General features: G+C 38.9%; 1 protein-coding gene across 4 annotated transcripts in view; it reads right to left on the reverse strand.

Annotated features, from left to right (window-relative positions):
• LOC149191613 (pentatricopeptide (PPR) repeat-containing protein) overlaps positions 1 to 11,989 on the reverse strand; it is a 343,363-nt gene extending 331,374 nt beyond the window's left edge. For 3 of the 4 annotated variants that reach the window (XM_089404360.1, XM_089404362.1, XM_089404361.1), the window contains exon 1: positions 10,775 to 11,987. In XM_089404360.1, the coding sequence (XP_089260486.1) occupies positions 10,775 to 11,920 (1,146 nt within the window). In that variant the 5' untranslated portion in view covers positions 11,921 to 11,987. Of the gene's footprint in view, positions 1 to 10,774 lie in introns of all 4 variants that reach the window. The other variant, XM_089404363.1, reaches the window with a different exon arrangement.
• Between the last annotated feature and the right edge of the window lie 4,303 nt (positions 11,990 to 16,292).

Below are 16,292 nucleotides of genomic sequence, written 5' to 3' on the forward strand. Positions count from 1 at the left end.
TGAGATTAGTTGAAGACATGCTGCTTCAACTAGTTCTCCAAGGTGACTCCTTTGCCTATCATTGTGTTGCATTTCGTCATCATTCTGCACCTCATTGTGCTACACCATGCTCCACCCATCATCACTATGTTGCATCTCATCAGGCTTTATTAATCATGATTGTACCCATCACTGTACTGCATTATGTGCCATTACTGCACCATGTTGCCATCTTGACCTATGTGTTGGCTGCACCTTGCTTGCTTGTTATCCCTTGCTTGCTTGTTGTCCCTAGCATGCTTGTTGTCCTTAGCATGCTTGTTGTTGCATGCTAGTTGTCCCTTGCATGCAAGTTGTAACATTGCATGCTTGGTGTATTTGTTGCTAAGTACCATACAATTGTCCCAATGTTAGTTAGTTGTCCCTTGCATGCTGCTCTCCTTCGAAGACAGATGCTCCAGCTGTTTTGGCAGTTTCAGCTATTCCAGGCAGTTCCGGCAGTCCTGGCAGTGCTGGCTTTCCGGCTTTTCCGACAATTCCGGCTTTTCCGACTTTTCCGGCATATCTAGGCAATTCCGACTTTTCCGGCTTTTCCAACAGTTCCAACTTTTCCGGCAGTTCCAACAATTCCGGCTTTTCCAGCATTTCCGGCTTTTCCGACATTTCCGGCTTTTCTGGCTTTTCCGACAGTTCCGGCATTTCTGGCAGTTCCGACAGTTCCGGCGTTTCCGGCTTTTCTAGCAGTTCCGGCTTTTCTGGCATTTCCAGCAGTTCCAGCATTTCCGGCTTTTGCAGGAGTTCCGGCTTTTGCAGGAGTTCCGACTTTTCTGGTAGTTCCAGCTTTTCTGGCAGTTCCGGCTTTTCTGGCTTTTCTGGCAGTTCCGACTTTTTTGGCTTTTCCGGCAGTTCTAGCTTTTCCTGCAATTCCGACTTCTCCGGACTTTTCGGCTTTTCTGGTAGTTCCAGGTTTTCCGGCTTTTCCGACAGTTTCGGCAGTTCCGGCTTTCTACCCTCTGGATCAGGGCAACGTTATTTCTTAAGATCTCTCCTCCTACTAAAACCCAAAGACAAGTAGAGAGAGGAAGAGATCCCAAGTGTGTTGAAATGACTTGAAAGCCACCTCTATTTATACTAAACGTTGCACACATGTGGGGTTTATTTGGTTGCTAGCCGACCTTGACGAATTGTCTTATAATGCAAATAAATTCATAACTCCATGAATACTTATCGGAATCGGATGATCTTTAGATCAATCTTACACCTCTCGATGAGAGGGATCCAAGAAAAATATCAGCTGCCATAAATAAGATGACCCACATGGAGTTTGGCCCTCATTTCCAATTTTAACACTCCCTCTCAACTAGGGAGAACTCCATCCGTTGATCCATATGTCCGACTGTACTATCTCTGCCATCAGTGCCCTGCACTGCTCTGATCTGCTAAGCTCTGCTCTGCGTTGATCTTCTGAGCTCTACTCTGCTCTGCTTTGATCTGCTGAGCTCTGCTCTACTTTGCTTTGCTCTGCTCTGCTGAACCATGAAGAAGAAGAATTGATCGAGAATGTCTCATACCATTCTCTACTGACCCGAAGTTAGTTTCATCTGAAGAGAGTGTGTCACATCACTCTTACTGACCCGAAGTCAGTTTTATTGATCCCAGATCAATGGAGGTCATCCTAGCATAGGGAGTACGGTAGACACAGCGATGCGTCCATCGATAGTACTACTATGGTCCCTATCCTCATTTCCCTGCTCATTGATCAGATGAGAGGTACTTCCCATGAGTCCCAGACTACATGGGTAGGATGCCTCGACAGGAGAACTAATCATCCTATCCACAGGAGAACAAATCATCCTGTCAGTGGATGCCACGGAGAACTAATCATCCTAGCCCACAAGAGAACTAATCATCCTGTTCCACAGTCGCCACGGAGAACAAATCATCCTGGCCCACAGGAGAACTAATCATCCTGTTCCATAGTCGCCACGGGAGAACTAATCATCCTGTTCCATAGTCGCCACGGGAGAACTAATCATCCCGACCCACAGGAGAACTAATAATCCTGTTCCACAGTTTCCATGGGAGAACTAATCATCCCAGCCCATAGAAGAACTAATCATCATGTTCATAGCGCACCACTAGGGGAGGGTGTGTCGCCCTGTGGTCATATGTTGTTCCAATAAGTACCCCAATTCCCCCAGAGCTCCCAAAGCTCAATGCATGCAACATGCAAGACCCTTATAAGAAGGTCTCTCAATGACTCCAAGTCGTTCGGGAAGTCACAGATTGACCTTTCCCCGGGGCTTTGACAAAATGTCTACGACCTGTACATCAGTCTCAATGCGATGGAGCCTCCTCACTCATCAACTTACCATATCGCAGATAAGGCAGTATCTGATGTTTATCTGCTAGAGCAATCATCGAATACGTGATTCCAAAATAATCAAATCCCCCCTCTGGTTGTCACAAAGAATCATAGTGGTATTCATCATGTGTACAAACAGCCCACTTAAGAGCTTTTGCAACCATGCAGCTTCACACGAGATCATACTCGTAGCTATGTATTCGGTCTCAGTGGAGCTTATAGCAACCGACTTTTGCTTCCTGCTCATCCATGATATCGAAGCAGAATCCAAAGAGAACCAGCACGTAGAAGTGCTCTAATGATCCTCCACACTATTTGCCCAGTCAGCGTTCGAATAATCATGCAGTTTCATATTTCCGGTAGTGTATCTCAATCCATGAGAGATTGTGCCCCAAGGATATCTCAGAAGATTCTTGGCACCAATCCAGTGAGGCTCAACCAAATATGAGCTCACCATGCTAACTGCAAAACATATGTCCGGACGGAAATTCACCAAGAACATCAACGCGAATGAGTTTATGAAACTCAGAGGCATTTCCCAAATCTGGTCCGACATCACTACCATATAACTTCTGAAAGCTAAGATCCTTGAGGTAGTCACAGGCTTGCAGTTTATCATTCCACATCCGAAATCCAACTCCCTCTTACTTCTGCAAATGAGAGGGTCTGCACCTGTCAGAAATAGGTCATCCTCATAAGGTGCCGGTATGAGAGGTCTATCATCCACAACCTTCGGGTAATGGTTTGGATCGGTTTCACTCCTAGTGAATCTCAGCTTCATCAGACAGCTATCAATCCTCTCATACTACGCCCGGGGTGTTTTGCTTCAAGCCATAGAGGGCTTTCTTCCACCTGTATACATGAGATTCCCGATCATGAATCTCAAACTCCTCGGGTTGTTCCAAACCTGTGGACCTGCTGCATGAGGGGAATGGTCCCCTTATAAGATTTTCCTTCAGTACATCTCAGACATGTACCTTCATGCTCTACTTGAATTCAGACATCCCTTTCCATCGATGAATGCCACCCTGAAACCTTTGACTTCCATTTCTAGATGGACACCAGGTTCTTCTTGCGATCAGGTACATAAAAGAGATTCTGTAAATGAATCGAGTTACCCTTATTCAATTGAGAGTTAACATTCCCTACACCCTTTTCGGGATAGGTGGCATCGGCTCCAAGTATAATCCCACAATTGTTTCCATCTCTACCAAATTAGAGAGTGCACCCATCTATCCGATGAAGTGCCTTGAAGCACTACAATCTATAAGCCAGATTCCCAAAGAATCTGAAGGAGAGGGCCAATACAAGATAACGCTTCTTTATCTTATCAGAAACAACATTTGATTCTTCATACCTGGGGTTCCTTGCTTTCTATGAAGAGTCGGCCATTTCCTTGATGACCTGCATTACATGTCATTCCTTTATCATTGCAGATGTCCCTGGAATGATTGTTATCATCATCAAGTGATGTGTCCCAGCCATTCAGACACTCCTTCATATAATGGCTGAACTAGTTATCTGCCTTTCCTTCCACCTTGAGATCTGGTCTTCCAATGAAGTGATCTTTAGGTAGGCCATCAAAAACTTCAGCTGCACCATTCTGATAATATTCTCTACTTCGACTTCACCCTCGGTGAATTTGAAGAGAGATGAGGAATCCACCGATCCTTTTGTCCTTTCCCAACTGTCTTCGATGATTTCTCTTTCACTCTTGCTTGGGCATTGTCTTCACCTTAGCTCTGATGCCATGTTAATTTTAGGTATGTTCTATGCTTAGAGCAATTTATTTCAATTTTCAAAATTAGCTCCATATCCTTTCCAGATTAGCAATCACATCAGCATTAAAGTAAACTGCAGATAGAACATAAACATAAATCGCAGAAGACAAGCCAAGACAAGAGGACACAAGATGTGGCACTAGTCAGTGACAAACCCCAATGTGGGGAAACCCTTGATCACTTCTTGTTATATGTTCTTCAATAATTCAGCACAGAGAGAGAGAGAGAGAGATAGTACGTTTACAACAGAAGTCAACACTTTGACTTATCCAGATAAGAGCATAGATCATCTCTAAGAAGATGATACATGAGATCAGTTGAAAACATGCTGCTTCAACTAATTCTCCAAGGTGACTCCTTCACCTATCGTTGTGTTGCATTTCGTCATCATGCTGCACCTCACCACGCTGCACCATGTTGCACCCATCATCACTATGCTGCATCTCACCATGCTTCATTAATCATGACTGTACCCATCACTGCACTGCATTATGTGCCATTGCTGCACCATGTTGCCATTCTGACCTATGTGTTGGCTGCACCTTGCTTGCTTGTTGTCCCTAGCATGCTTGTTGTTGCATGCTAGTTGTCCCTTGCATGCAAGCTGTAACATTGCATGCTTGGTGTATTTGTTGCTAAGTACCATACAACTGTCTCAATGTTAGTTAGTTGTCCCTTGCATGTTGCTCTCCTTCGGAAACAGATGCTCCGGCTGTTTCAGCAGTTCCTGGCAGTTCCGACAGTCCTAGCAATTCCGGCTTTTCCGGCAGTTCTGGCTTTTCCGACATTTCTGGCTTTTCGACTTTTTTGGCTTTTCTGGCAGTTTCGGCTTTTCCAGCAGCTCCGGCTTTTCCGACTTTTCCGACAGTTCTAGCTTTTCCAACTTTGCTGGCAGTTCCGGTTTTTTTGGCTTTTCTGACAGTTCCGGCTTTTCCGACGTTTCTGCCAGTTCCAGCTTTTCTAGCATTTCCAGCTTTTCTGATAGTTCCGGCTTTTCCGACTTTTCTAGCAGTTTCGGCTTTTCCGGCAATTCCGGCAATTTTTTCCGGCATTTCCGACAGTTTCGGCTTTTCCGGCAGTTCCGGCTTTTCCGGCAGTTCCGGCTTTTCCAGCATTTCTGGCTTTTCCAACAGTTCCAGCTTTTCCGACTTTTTCGGATTTTCCAGCAGTTCTGGCTTTTCCAGCAGTTCCGGCTTTTCTGGCTTTCTACCCTCTGGACCAGGGCAACGTTATTCTTTAGGATCTCTCCTCGTACTAAAACCCAAAGACAAGTAGAGAGAGGAAGAGATCCCACGTGTGTTGAAATGACTTGAAGGCCACCTTTATTTATACTAAAACGTTGAGCACATGTGGGGTTTATCTAGTTGCTGGATGACCTTGATGAATTGTCTTATAACACAAATAAATTCATAACTCCATGAATACTTATCGGAATCAGATGATCTTTAGATCAATCCTACACCTCTCGATGAGAAGGATCCAAGAAAAATATCAATTGCCATAAATAAGATGACCCACATGGAGTTTGGCCCTAGTTGCCAATTTTAACAGAGTCTCCTCCCATCACTGAAAGTCCGTAAATAGAAGGGAACCTTAGCTGAGGTGACAGTGGGCTAAGTCTCCATTTGTTGCCCTTGCCCTAACATTTGCCCTTTAGGGATCCCCCTTAGATCCCCTGCTAGTTTGAGCAGTTACAGGGTTGATGGAAGCATCGAAAAATACAAGGCAAGGTTTGTAGCCCGCGGTTTCACTCAAAAAGAGGGAGAAGATTACAACATTATATTTGCTCCTGTGGCTCGATACACAACCATTTGTTTGATAGTATCCCTTGCTGCAAGTCAGGGATGGACTCTCCACCAAATGGATGTGAAGACCGCCTTCTTACATGGTTTGCTACAAGAAGAAGTGTACATTGAACAACCTCCAAGACTTGAAGTTCATGATTGGAAGTCCCATGTATGTCGATTGAAGAAAGCTCTCTATGCATTGAAGCAAGCCCCCTGTGCTTGGTATGCTCGCATCGACTGTTTCTTGATAAAACTGGGATTCATAAGGAGCAATGCTGATCCAAACTTGTACTTCAAAACAGTCCAAGGTATGCCTCTCATTTTGGTATTATATGTTGATGAGTTATTCATGAAGGTTCAGACCCTCTCATTCTAGAATGTAAGAGGAAATTGGCTTCCGAATTTGAGATGAAAGACCTTGGTCTGATGCACTATTTCCTAGGATTAGAAGTATGGCAAAAGCCAGTCGAGATTTTCCTTTCACAAGGAAAATATGGTGTGAAATTCCTAGAGAGATTTGGCATGGTTGAATGCAAGTCCTTGCCTACTCCTATGGAAATGAATTTCAAGAAGCTGAGTGGAGAAGCTGCTGGACCAGACCTAGCAAACCCTTCTTAGTGTAGACAATTGGTTAGTGCTCTAATGTTTCTTGTGAATACTCGCCCCGACATATGCTTCGCAGTTAACACTTTGAGTCAGTTTATGACCGAGCCTCACCATGTACACTGGGTTGTTGCCAAGCACATTCTGAGATATCTACGTGGGACTATTAACCTTGGACTAAGATATGTCACTGGAGATGTTAGACTACATGGATATATAGATGCAAATTGGGTCGGTAATGTTGTCGATAGGAAGAGTACTTCTGAATGTTGTTTTAGTCTGGAATCTGCCATGATATCATGGATGAGCAAGAAGCAGAAATTTGTAGCTCTTAGCACTGTCGAGGCCGAGTATATTGCAGCTAGCCTTGCAAGTTGTGAAGTAGTTTGGTCGAGGAAGCTGTTTGGAAGCTATTTGAGCCAGTTCTGGACACGACAATCATCTATTGCGACAACAAGAGCGGGATTCATTTGTCCGAGAATCCTGTGTTTCATGACAAGTCCAAGCATATCGAGATCAGATATCATTACATTCGTGACATGGTGCAGAGAGGATCCATCACATTTCAACAGATGAACAAATAGCCGACATCCTCACCAAGCCTTGCCAAAAGGGAAGTTCTTGGTCTTCAGAGAGCAACTTGGACTAGTTGAGATGACCCTTTCAAATAAGGGTCCGAGTTGATCAAGAACACTGAGCAATGCTCTTCCCCCTTGGTTGAGCTCCCAAGGTGTGGAATGGAGCTATAGGGCTCCTGGGGATGAGAGACCTTTGACCGATAGGATGTTGAGACCTGAGATCTCCCCTAGTCAGAGTATGCCCCAGTTAGCATCCTACCCACTCTGTGGGATAACCTCTCCCATTTGGCCAATGGGTTGAGGGACTTGGGATAGAGTGTGATCCCTACCCCTTGCAGTAGGTGGATCTCGCCCAAGTTGGTGGATGCATGTGTTCTACCATCTGACTCTTTAGGGTTAAGATGGATGATCAGGGACAATAGGGTAGAGTGTGATCCTCATATTGATCTCACCTATTGTTAGGGACTTTGGGATAGAGTGTGATTCCTACACTTGGGGTAGGTTGGTCTTGCCTAGTAGCTACGGCTCCCCAATGATGATGATGATGATTTCGGGTGGTAGCAAAATCTCCCCGATCATGATAGAGGCAGGGTGGTAGTTGGAGCTCCCCTGTAGCATTTCTTCTTCTTTAGATTCGAGAATGATCGGCATGAGATGAACAGAGACAAGCAGAGATGGTACATGATGACAGGAGGATATGATGATCGATGGACAGAAATTGACAGGTGGAATTCTCTCTAGTTAAGAGAGAATGTTAAATTATGCAACTAGGGTTAATTCTACTTTGGACAGCTCATTTGATGAAGATAATTGTTGCATTAAATTCCTCTCTTCGAGAGGACCAAATCGACCAAAAGATACCCATTTTGGACAAGCAGAAGTTGGAATTTTAATTTATTCTCACTCATGTAAAATTGTTAAGGTCGACCTCACATTTATGTAGCCTCATGATGCCCATTCGACTTGTCTTTTCACCCACATGGATTCATATAAATATATGAGACGTCAAACCTCATTAGGCATCTCATACACTCAACACACATCTTCTCTCTCCTTCTTCTATTGGTTTGTACAGCTCAGAAGTGAAAGACCTCTCTCTCTCATGCGAAGTACAGGTAGTTGTCTCTGATTGGGCCAAATTATAGGGCTGACTGCAGGATGTTGACCAGCATTGACTTGGGCTTAAATAGCATGATATGACTGCGTTTTTGGGTGACTTCTTCTGTTTTAGTAGGTCGCAGACATTGGTGTCAAAATCAAGGCAATCCAAGCTCCTTGACCGAAGCCCTAAATCGCTGAAGTTGACCGCAGGCACCATCTCTATATTGACCAAGTTTGACTGTTCTAATTCGGACTATTTTGGGCTCATTTTGTTCAGTAAAGAAGGCCGCATAAATCCCTCCAAGACCGAGCTCCTTTGATGATTATTGGACTGTTGTACTATCTCTGGTTAGGGCATTCTTTGACAGCAGTTGACTGCTGTTGACTTGAGCAGACTACAGGCAAAACAGATTTGACTACAGTTGACTCCATTGCTTGGCATTTTTACACTATTTGGATATTGAATTGAAATTGGATAATGTACTCTCTCTGCTGAATATTTGAAGACAATCTAATAAGAAGAAGATTTGCAAGGGTTTTCCCCACAATGGGTTTTGCCCTGGTCATTGACCAAATTTGTGTCTCTTGTCTCCTGCCTGTCTTTCTATGTGCATTTGTTTATTTGTTCTATTTACTATTGCTCTACTGTCATTGAAAAATTAAAGAAGTGAAATAGAGAAATTGAATGCTATTAATTTGTTGAAGTAATAGTTGCGGCATAAAACAAGTGATGAAAAATTAACACTTGGGAGGGAGATTGATAATCTGCATTCCACGCTCCCATGTTGGCAAACATAATATAAGCCAAATGGATTTGTGATGACCGTCGGTGTCCTTTCTTTTGCTACAACATTTCAATGGCTGATTTGTGAGTATATTTACTTGTGAATGAGATTCATTGAATTATGAATGTTCAATTCGCATTTTAATGTGTTTGACAAATACGATATATTTGAAACTGTCAAAGGGTGAGATTTTTTATCTTTGCAGCTTTGTATTGTTTCATTGTACTACTTAAGTCATCTTTTACAATTGTACTTTCCACATTCACACACCAATTCAAACAATTAAAATATTATGGGACTGGAAAAACACTCAAACTATTTTTGGGCTTCTAGTGATTCCGGTCATTCTCTATGATTGTGAACTATGAGCCAGCACTACATCCGACAGGGAGTGGAGACATATTGAGAAAATTCAAAGCGTTTGATTACAAACAAATTCAAGATTAAAAGTGCAGTTCCTTATGCTATCTTGTTAAGTGAAACAGGGGCTGCTCCTATTGAAGCAATTGCTATGGTGCGAGTCATAAGGTATTTAAAAAAAATTGAGCAAATGGAAGAGGGTAGATGGCCTAAGGTTGTCTCTAATAACAGATTGTGTAACAGAAAAAAAACTTGGATGTAGCAAAATAACAAATAGTTTAGTAAATGGGGTATTTGCTTGAACGCGTGTCCCATAAACAGCAAAGAGATAAAAACTTTTGTTATGGAAAAGTTCCACAAGCATACTTGGGATAAGGAGCTAGGAAAACGAAAAAGTACTATACTTAAGTGTTTAATCCCACTCATAATCATCAACCAAAAGCATACACATAGGCCAATATTTCTTGGAAAGCCAAAATTCTTATTGCTCAGTTAAGGACTAATTCTCATCAACTCTGTTGTGAAACACGGCACTGGAAAAGGCCAAAAGAAGTGTGGGAGGAAAGAGTACGTTTTTTTTGTTCTTCCAGAAAAGTGGAAACAAAATAACATTTCATTTTAGAATGTGAGGCCTTCAAAGACAACAGGGAAAATTATGCAGATATGTTGGCAGCTAGCTTTTGGGATAATCTTTTTAGCGAGGGGTTTGTCGAGAAGCTGGGAGCATTTATTGTGAAGCTTCACAGAAAAAGAGCCGAATACATCAAGCCGATGAAGAAGCAATCTGTCTCATTGGCTATCTTTAGCCTCATGGACCTTAAAATAAATTCTTTCTTTCTTTCTTTCTTCAAAAAGATAAAATATCAGACGAGTTAAACACAAATCCAATGGGCAGCACCGCGAGCCCGAGGATTTATCCTTGAAGGGTGAAAATTCTAATTTGGGAATTTCAACCGTGTGAAACCCCTGAAAGTTGAAGAAGGGACATTTCCCCGCATCAACAGGATTTGTTGAAGGGTGAAATTTCAGATTTGCGACTTTAAACCTGATGGATCCCTTGAAAGTTGAAAAAGGAGGCTTTCCGTGCTTCAACAGGGTTCGGCAGGGTATTCGACCTTTGGTAATGCTAACGGTTCGTTCACAACTTAAGAATTTAGTCAGTAGATCTTTCTAAAACCATCCATCCCATAGATACAGTCAGCTTCCGTAATGTTTGTAATTTAATTAGTTTTTGGTGCAGTGGCAACAGCTGGGTGTAGACGAGGGTAGTGAAATGATGATTTGGTATAAAAGAGTCAGTCTGCCTATGTTAGTGGATTTAGATGGCAGTGTATGGGAGATAGAGAGAGAATTTTTTCCATATGACTATGCAAGCAGTGATGTGGTGACTTTTCTGTCACAAAGTGCGACGGAGTGAAAATGTATATTGGCTTACCTTGTTAATTTTAAGGAATGCATTTAAGACCTGCTGCCACTTGTGGGGATGAGTCTCAAGAATCCTTTTAAATTCTTTGGAAGCGTTTTCTCTGTCCTCGTGCCATGTGGAACGATAATGTTGATGTTCGTTGTCACCACCAATCCCCCGAACCCACTTCCGTCTGCGCTCGGCTACAGCCCTCAATCTCCTGCCGTCGTCCAGCTTCACCGTCAAAACTCTGCCATGAAACTCCACTCCATCAAACTCCACGGCGTTAGCGGCACAATTATCAGCACTAGCACCACCGTAGATAACAAAACAATAGCCCACATTCCTCTCCGTGTCCTCGTGGCCTCTAATCAAAATTACGTTCTGTATGGGCCCAAATTGACGGAAAAACTCTACCACTTCCTCCTTCTTAATCCATAGCGGCAAATTACCCACGAAGATCTTCCCTTTCTCCCGTAATCCCTCCTCATTCTCTTCCTCCACTGCCACCACCGGCGCTTCCCCTTCGGCGTCCGAAGAAGCATCGTCAAATGATGCATTTCCTGTCACTACTGGCTGCGGGACAAGAAGCTTGCTGGAGAGCCAGAGCTTCTTGTTATTGTTCTTGTCGTTGTAAGAAATCATTCCGGAGCTGAGCTCGTTGCTTTTACTGTCGCCATTGTCCTGTGGAGATTTTGTTAAGCCCCCTCCTTTGAACACCAGCAACAGAGGGTTTGAGGGGGTTGGGGATTCACAACCCATTTGCGTATGGTCGGAGGATGAGTGGCTGCTGCTCGACTGTGGCTGTGAATGTTTGAGCGTAGGAATACCCGATTGGCGAGTGGAATGGGAATAAGGAAGTTTTTGAGGTTTGAAACGCTTCTGTGAGGCACAACCATATGCGTCGAATAACAAATGGAGTTTCGAATTTCTGTCGTCATTGGCAGAGTTTTGGATTAGTCTTAGACGAGGAGACTCTGAAGATGATGATGTACAAGTAGAAGAATGGAGGACGAAAAGGAAAGTGGTTGGGATGGTGGAGGAGCAGCAGTTCATGGTGGAGTGTCGTGTGGCCCGTAGAATTGGATATTGGTTATATGCAGCGTGGCCTGGAACGGCAAGCCTTATCCCGATTGCAGAATCTCGAATTCTGCTTACGGATCTGGCCGGGTCCATCTCTCCGCCTCCGTTTACATAGACGAACGTTGGCGTTCATCACTGAAACCGTTTATCGCCGGAAAAGTTGTGCAACCGGAAATCTATTGTGTATTTTGTATTGCGTTATGTTTTTTTTTTTTTGTGTCCTCGCGCTGTCCATTGAGGATCTCGAACCATGGAATGTTGTTTGCATTAAAAAATTCCTACTGTTTTCATCTATCTCAATTACTTTCCCTCCCTATGTAATTCATATTCCAAAATCGTACCCCCTACAATTCATATTCATATTCATATTCATTCTCTCGTAATTGGTTTAAAAGTGTATCTTACTATAATTCATATTCTCTCGTAAGTAAATTTATAGTTCATCTTACTATAAGTATATTCGATTAGTTTGTAGTTGGTTTAAAAAGTGCATCTTACTATATAATTCATATTCGCCATAGTAGTTTGTAGTTTGGTTTAATAGAATAAAATTTTGTTGAAATTTTGAAAATCAAAATTCAACTATTGAATATAGATAATAATACATATGAAAATGTCTAAATAATTAAGGTTTTTTATTTTTTAATGTTGAATGTTCAATCATTTGGTTGAGTGGTGAGTGGTAATAATAGTTAATTTTGTAGTGGGACATTTGTATTAAAAGATCTTTTGTTTTTATAATCTAATTAGATTGCCTACAAATTTTAGGCATGATAGTAGTTTCATTATAATACAAATGTTATAAAAAAAAAAAGTTTTTTTTAAGCCAAATTTTAAAATAACTCAAACTTTAAATCCACAAAATCTCTAATTTCTAATAAAGAAAATCCATCCAACATTGTATCACATTTTTGGTTGGTTTAGATTTGTTTTTTGCACATTCTTTAATTAAATGTTAAATAAATCTTAATCAACATTACTCAATTGATGCATGGTTTTTTATAATAATAATAAGTCATCATATTTATAAATAGTTATTATTTTTATTGTAAAATAATTGATTAATCAAATACATTAGATAATAATATTTTATAATTTTTAAATATAATAAATTTTATTATTTTAAAAAAAAATTATATATATTAAATTTCATAAAATTTTGAAAGATAAATTTATATTTAATTTTTAATTCAATAGTTTTAAATTAATTTTTTTAAAACTTTAAATCATTTACTTATCTCATATTTAATTTTATATAATATTTTATAATAAAAAATAACCAAAATGTTTTAAAATTATGTTATTGTTAGTTTATATATATATATATATATATATATTTTGGATTTAACAAATGTTCAAAAGGATCAAATCTCTTTTCACTTCTTAAGAAATTTACACCTCAATAAATTTAATCCCTCTAGAGTTAAGATATATATATATATATATATATATATATATATATATATATAACGATGCAACTTATTTTAATCTAAATTCATGAATTCAAGATATTAAATTTAAATTGAGAAGATATTTGAAAAAAAAATAATAAATTATATGTAAACCTTTTATATATGTGTGTGGGGATATGGATATGTGGATCTAGGTTGGTTATTTTCAGCCAATCTTTGAATTCAAGACTTTAAAACATTAAATTTAAACTTAAAAAATAGTTTATATATAATATTTAAATTTCAAAATAAAAATTGTTTTCAAAATAAATTTTAAAAATTTCATTTAATTCTCAATATAAAAATTATTGGGAATAAGGTTCATCTTTATATGTTCCAATTGTAGAAAGTCCATATAATATTCTATATGGAAAAAGTATTCCATCAATATGTTAAAAATGTATATGTGGATTTAAGCTCATTATTTTGGAATATTATTATGGTGCTCATACTGAATACTTTGAAGGAGTTTTGCATACATATAAAGTAGTGAGAAAGGTGATTGTGGTTTGTGGTCGACTAAGGCTTTAGTAATGGCCTCTCTACTTACTCATGATGATAACATTCACAACTAGTTATGCAAGAATAAATATATCAAACTCTTTTGAGCACAAAAAATTATGAATGCAAGTCCAATCAACACATAGCCTTAGCACTATTTTCACCTTCCACATGAAACCTAAACTTGATGTTCTTATTGAAATATTTAAGAAAATGAATTGGTTATTGCGGTGTATAAGGCCATGGAAAAAACCAATGGACTTCACAAAAAGCAACAATTAATTATTTTTTCTTAATAACACAAAAATATAACACTCATATTGTAATTTTATTCAAAATTAAATATTTTTTCTTAATAACACATAAATATAACACTCAAACACGTGTTTGCGAAGCACTGTGAATTAAAAACATAAAAAAATTCAAATTCAAAAAATATATAAAATGATTAAAAAAAAATTCAAATTCAAAAAATATATAAAAGGATTAAAATTGTTAGGATATGAAGGCCACATTTACTTAGAGTCTTCCCCTTTAAATAGGTTATATTCATTTAATTTTATTTTAAATAATTTGACCAAGTCAACATAACATTTCATTACATAATAGTTTTACAAAAATGTTGACATACTTACATTATTCCTACACATCTCCCTTATAATGTGTTTGGCCAAACACATGTTTGCGAAGCACTGCCAATGAAAAGAATAAAAAAATTCAAATTCAAAAAATATATAAAAGGATTAAAATTGTTAGGATATGAAGGCCACATTTACTTAGAGTCTTCCCCTTTAAATAGGCTATATTCATTTAATTTTATTTTAAATAATTTGACCAAGTCAACATAACATTACATTACATAATAGTTTTACAAAAATGGTGACATACTTACATTATTCCTACACATCTCCCTTATAATGTGTTTGGCCAAACACATGTTTGCGAAGCACTGCCAATTAAAAGAATAAAAAAATTCAAATTCAAAAAATATATAAAAGGATTAAAATTGTTAGGATATGAAGGCCACATGTACTTAGAGTCTTCCCCTTTAAATAGGCTATATTCCACATGAATACCATGGGTTCTTGTAAACCCAAAGCTCAATACCATGAGTTCTCATAAACCCAAAGCTCTTAAAAATTCATATAAATTCAAAAGTGAATTAATAAAAATTCATATAAATTCAAGAGTGATATAAAATTCAAAATAAGAAAATGGAGCTAATATAGAATGGATCTAATTATTATCTTTTAATTTTAATTTTATTTTAAATAATTTGACTAAGTCAACATAACATTACATTACATTACATAATAGTTTTACAAAAATGTTGACATACTTCCATTATTCCTACACATCTCCCCTATACTGGGTTATAGAGCACCTCTTAATCCAATGTATAATTGTTAGATATAAAATTGAACTACAAATGTTTATGTGTTCAAATAAATCTATCAATAAATCAAATAATAATAATAATAATATTTAGTTTTTTTAATATTCAATTATTATTTTACTATTGTTTTTTTTTTACTATAAATCTTTGAATTCCTTTAACAATAATATCTAAATCAAGAACCCTAGATGGGATGGTCAAGAAGAGAGTAGGGGGGAGATGTGTTGGTGCCATCCGACAAACCCACATACCACTTGGACGTGGTAGCACACCCCGTGAAGAACTTATCACTTATGATGCAAAACGCAATAGCCAACATTATGTTCCACAACTCGGAAATATATTTAGTTAACTTCCACATATTCTATATGACAGGGAGGGCGATAGAAGGTACATGAAAATCCGGAAGTTTAAGTGAAGGTAGTACTAGGCCATCGATCGAGCCTTGCCAAGGTACGTCCTCACTAAATCTGCATTCAATTGGCACCAAGTGGCGTGTACTTGGTCTCAGATTTCGACCTTGAGAGAGAAAATTTATCATTGTGCTCAGTACAAGGCTTGGTCGTGGTGCATTATCTTTGGGATGGTTGTCCTCAATCTCTTTAAAGTTTAGTGTTTTCTATTAATCATGTTGCAGTGGGTGAAGGTTAGTCTTCATGAGAAAGAGTTTGTCTTCGTCCTTGTGTGCATTTATCGCATGTGCCTTATCATCATTGACTAGTTTATAATTATGTGCTCCTGAAAATGGCAACAAAAGTTGGAATTGAGCCTTGGGATTATTATACATTATTTATCTTTCGAAAGGTTATTTTATACCATGTTGGTCTCTACTAAAGAATTATCCTCATTTATGAATATTATGAAGAGCGTTGAATCATGTTTGATCATTATGGAACAAGTTATATTAGTATTTTTTTTAAATTATTCTTAGAGAAAATATGTTATGTTACACTTGATCAAGTAAAATAGTCATAGTTGTTAGATCAACAATGATGGTTTCGGGAACATGGCATTAGTGATCTATGGTATTGAGCCTACGGATTACGTGTAATGGAAGTCCTATAAATGACTTGAGGATACTTCATTATAATGTTCCAAGAGGTGAGTGGTGAAGGGT

Source organism: Pinus tabuliformis, chromosome 2_2 (assembly GCF_031772625.1).
Source record: "Pinus tabuliformis cultivar Carrire ecotype Pingquan chromosome 2_2, CPIR1, whole genome shotgun sequence".
NCBI lineage: Eukaryota > Viridiplantae > Streptophyta > Pinopsida > Pinales > Pinaceae > Pinus > Pinus tabuliformis.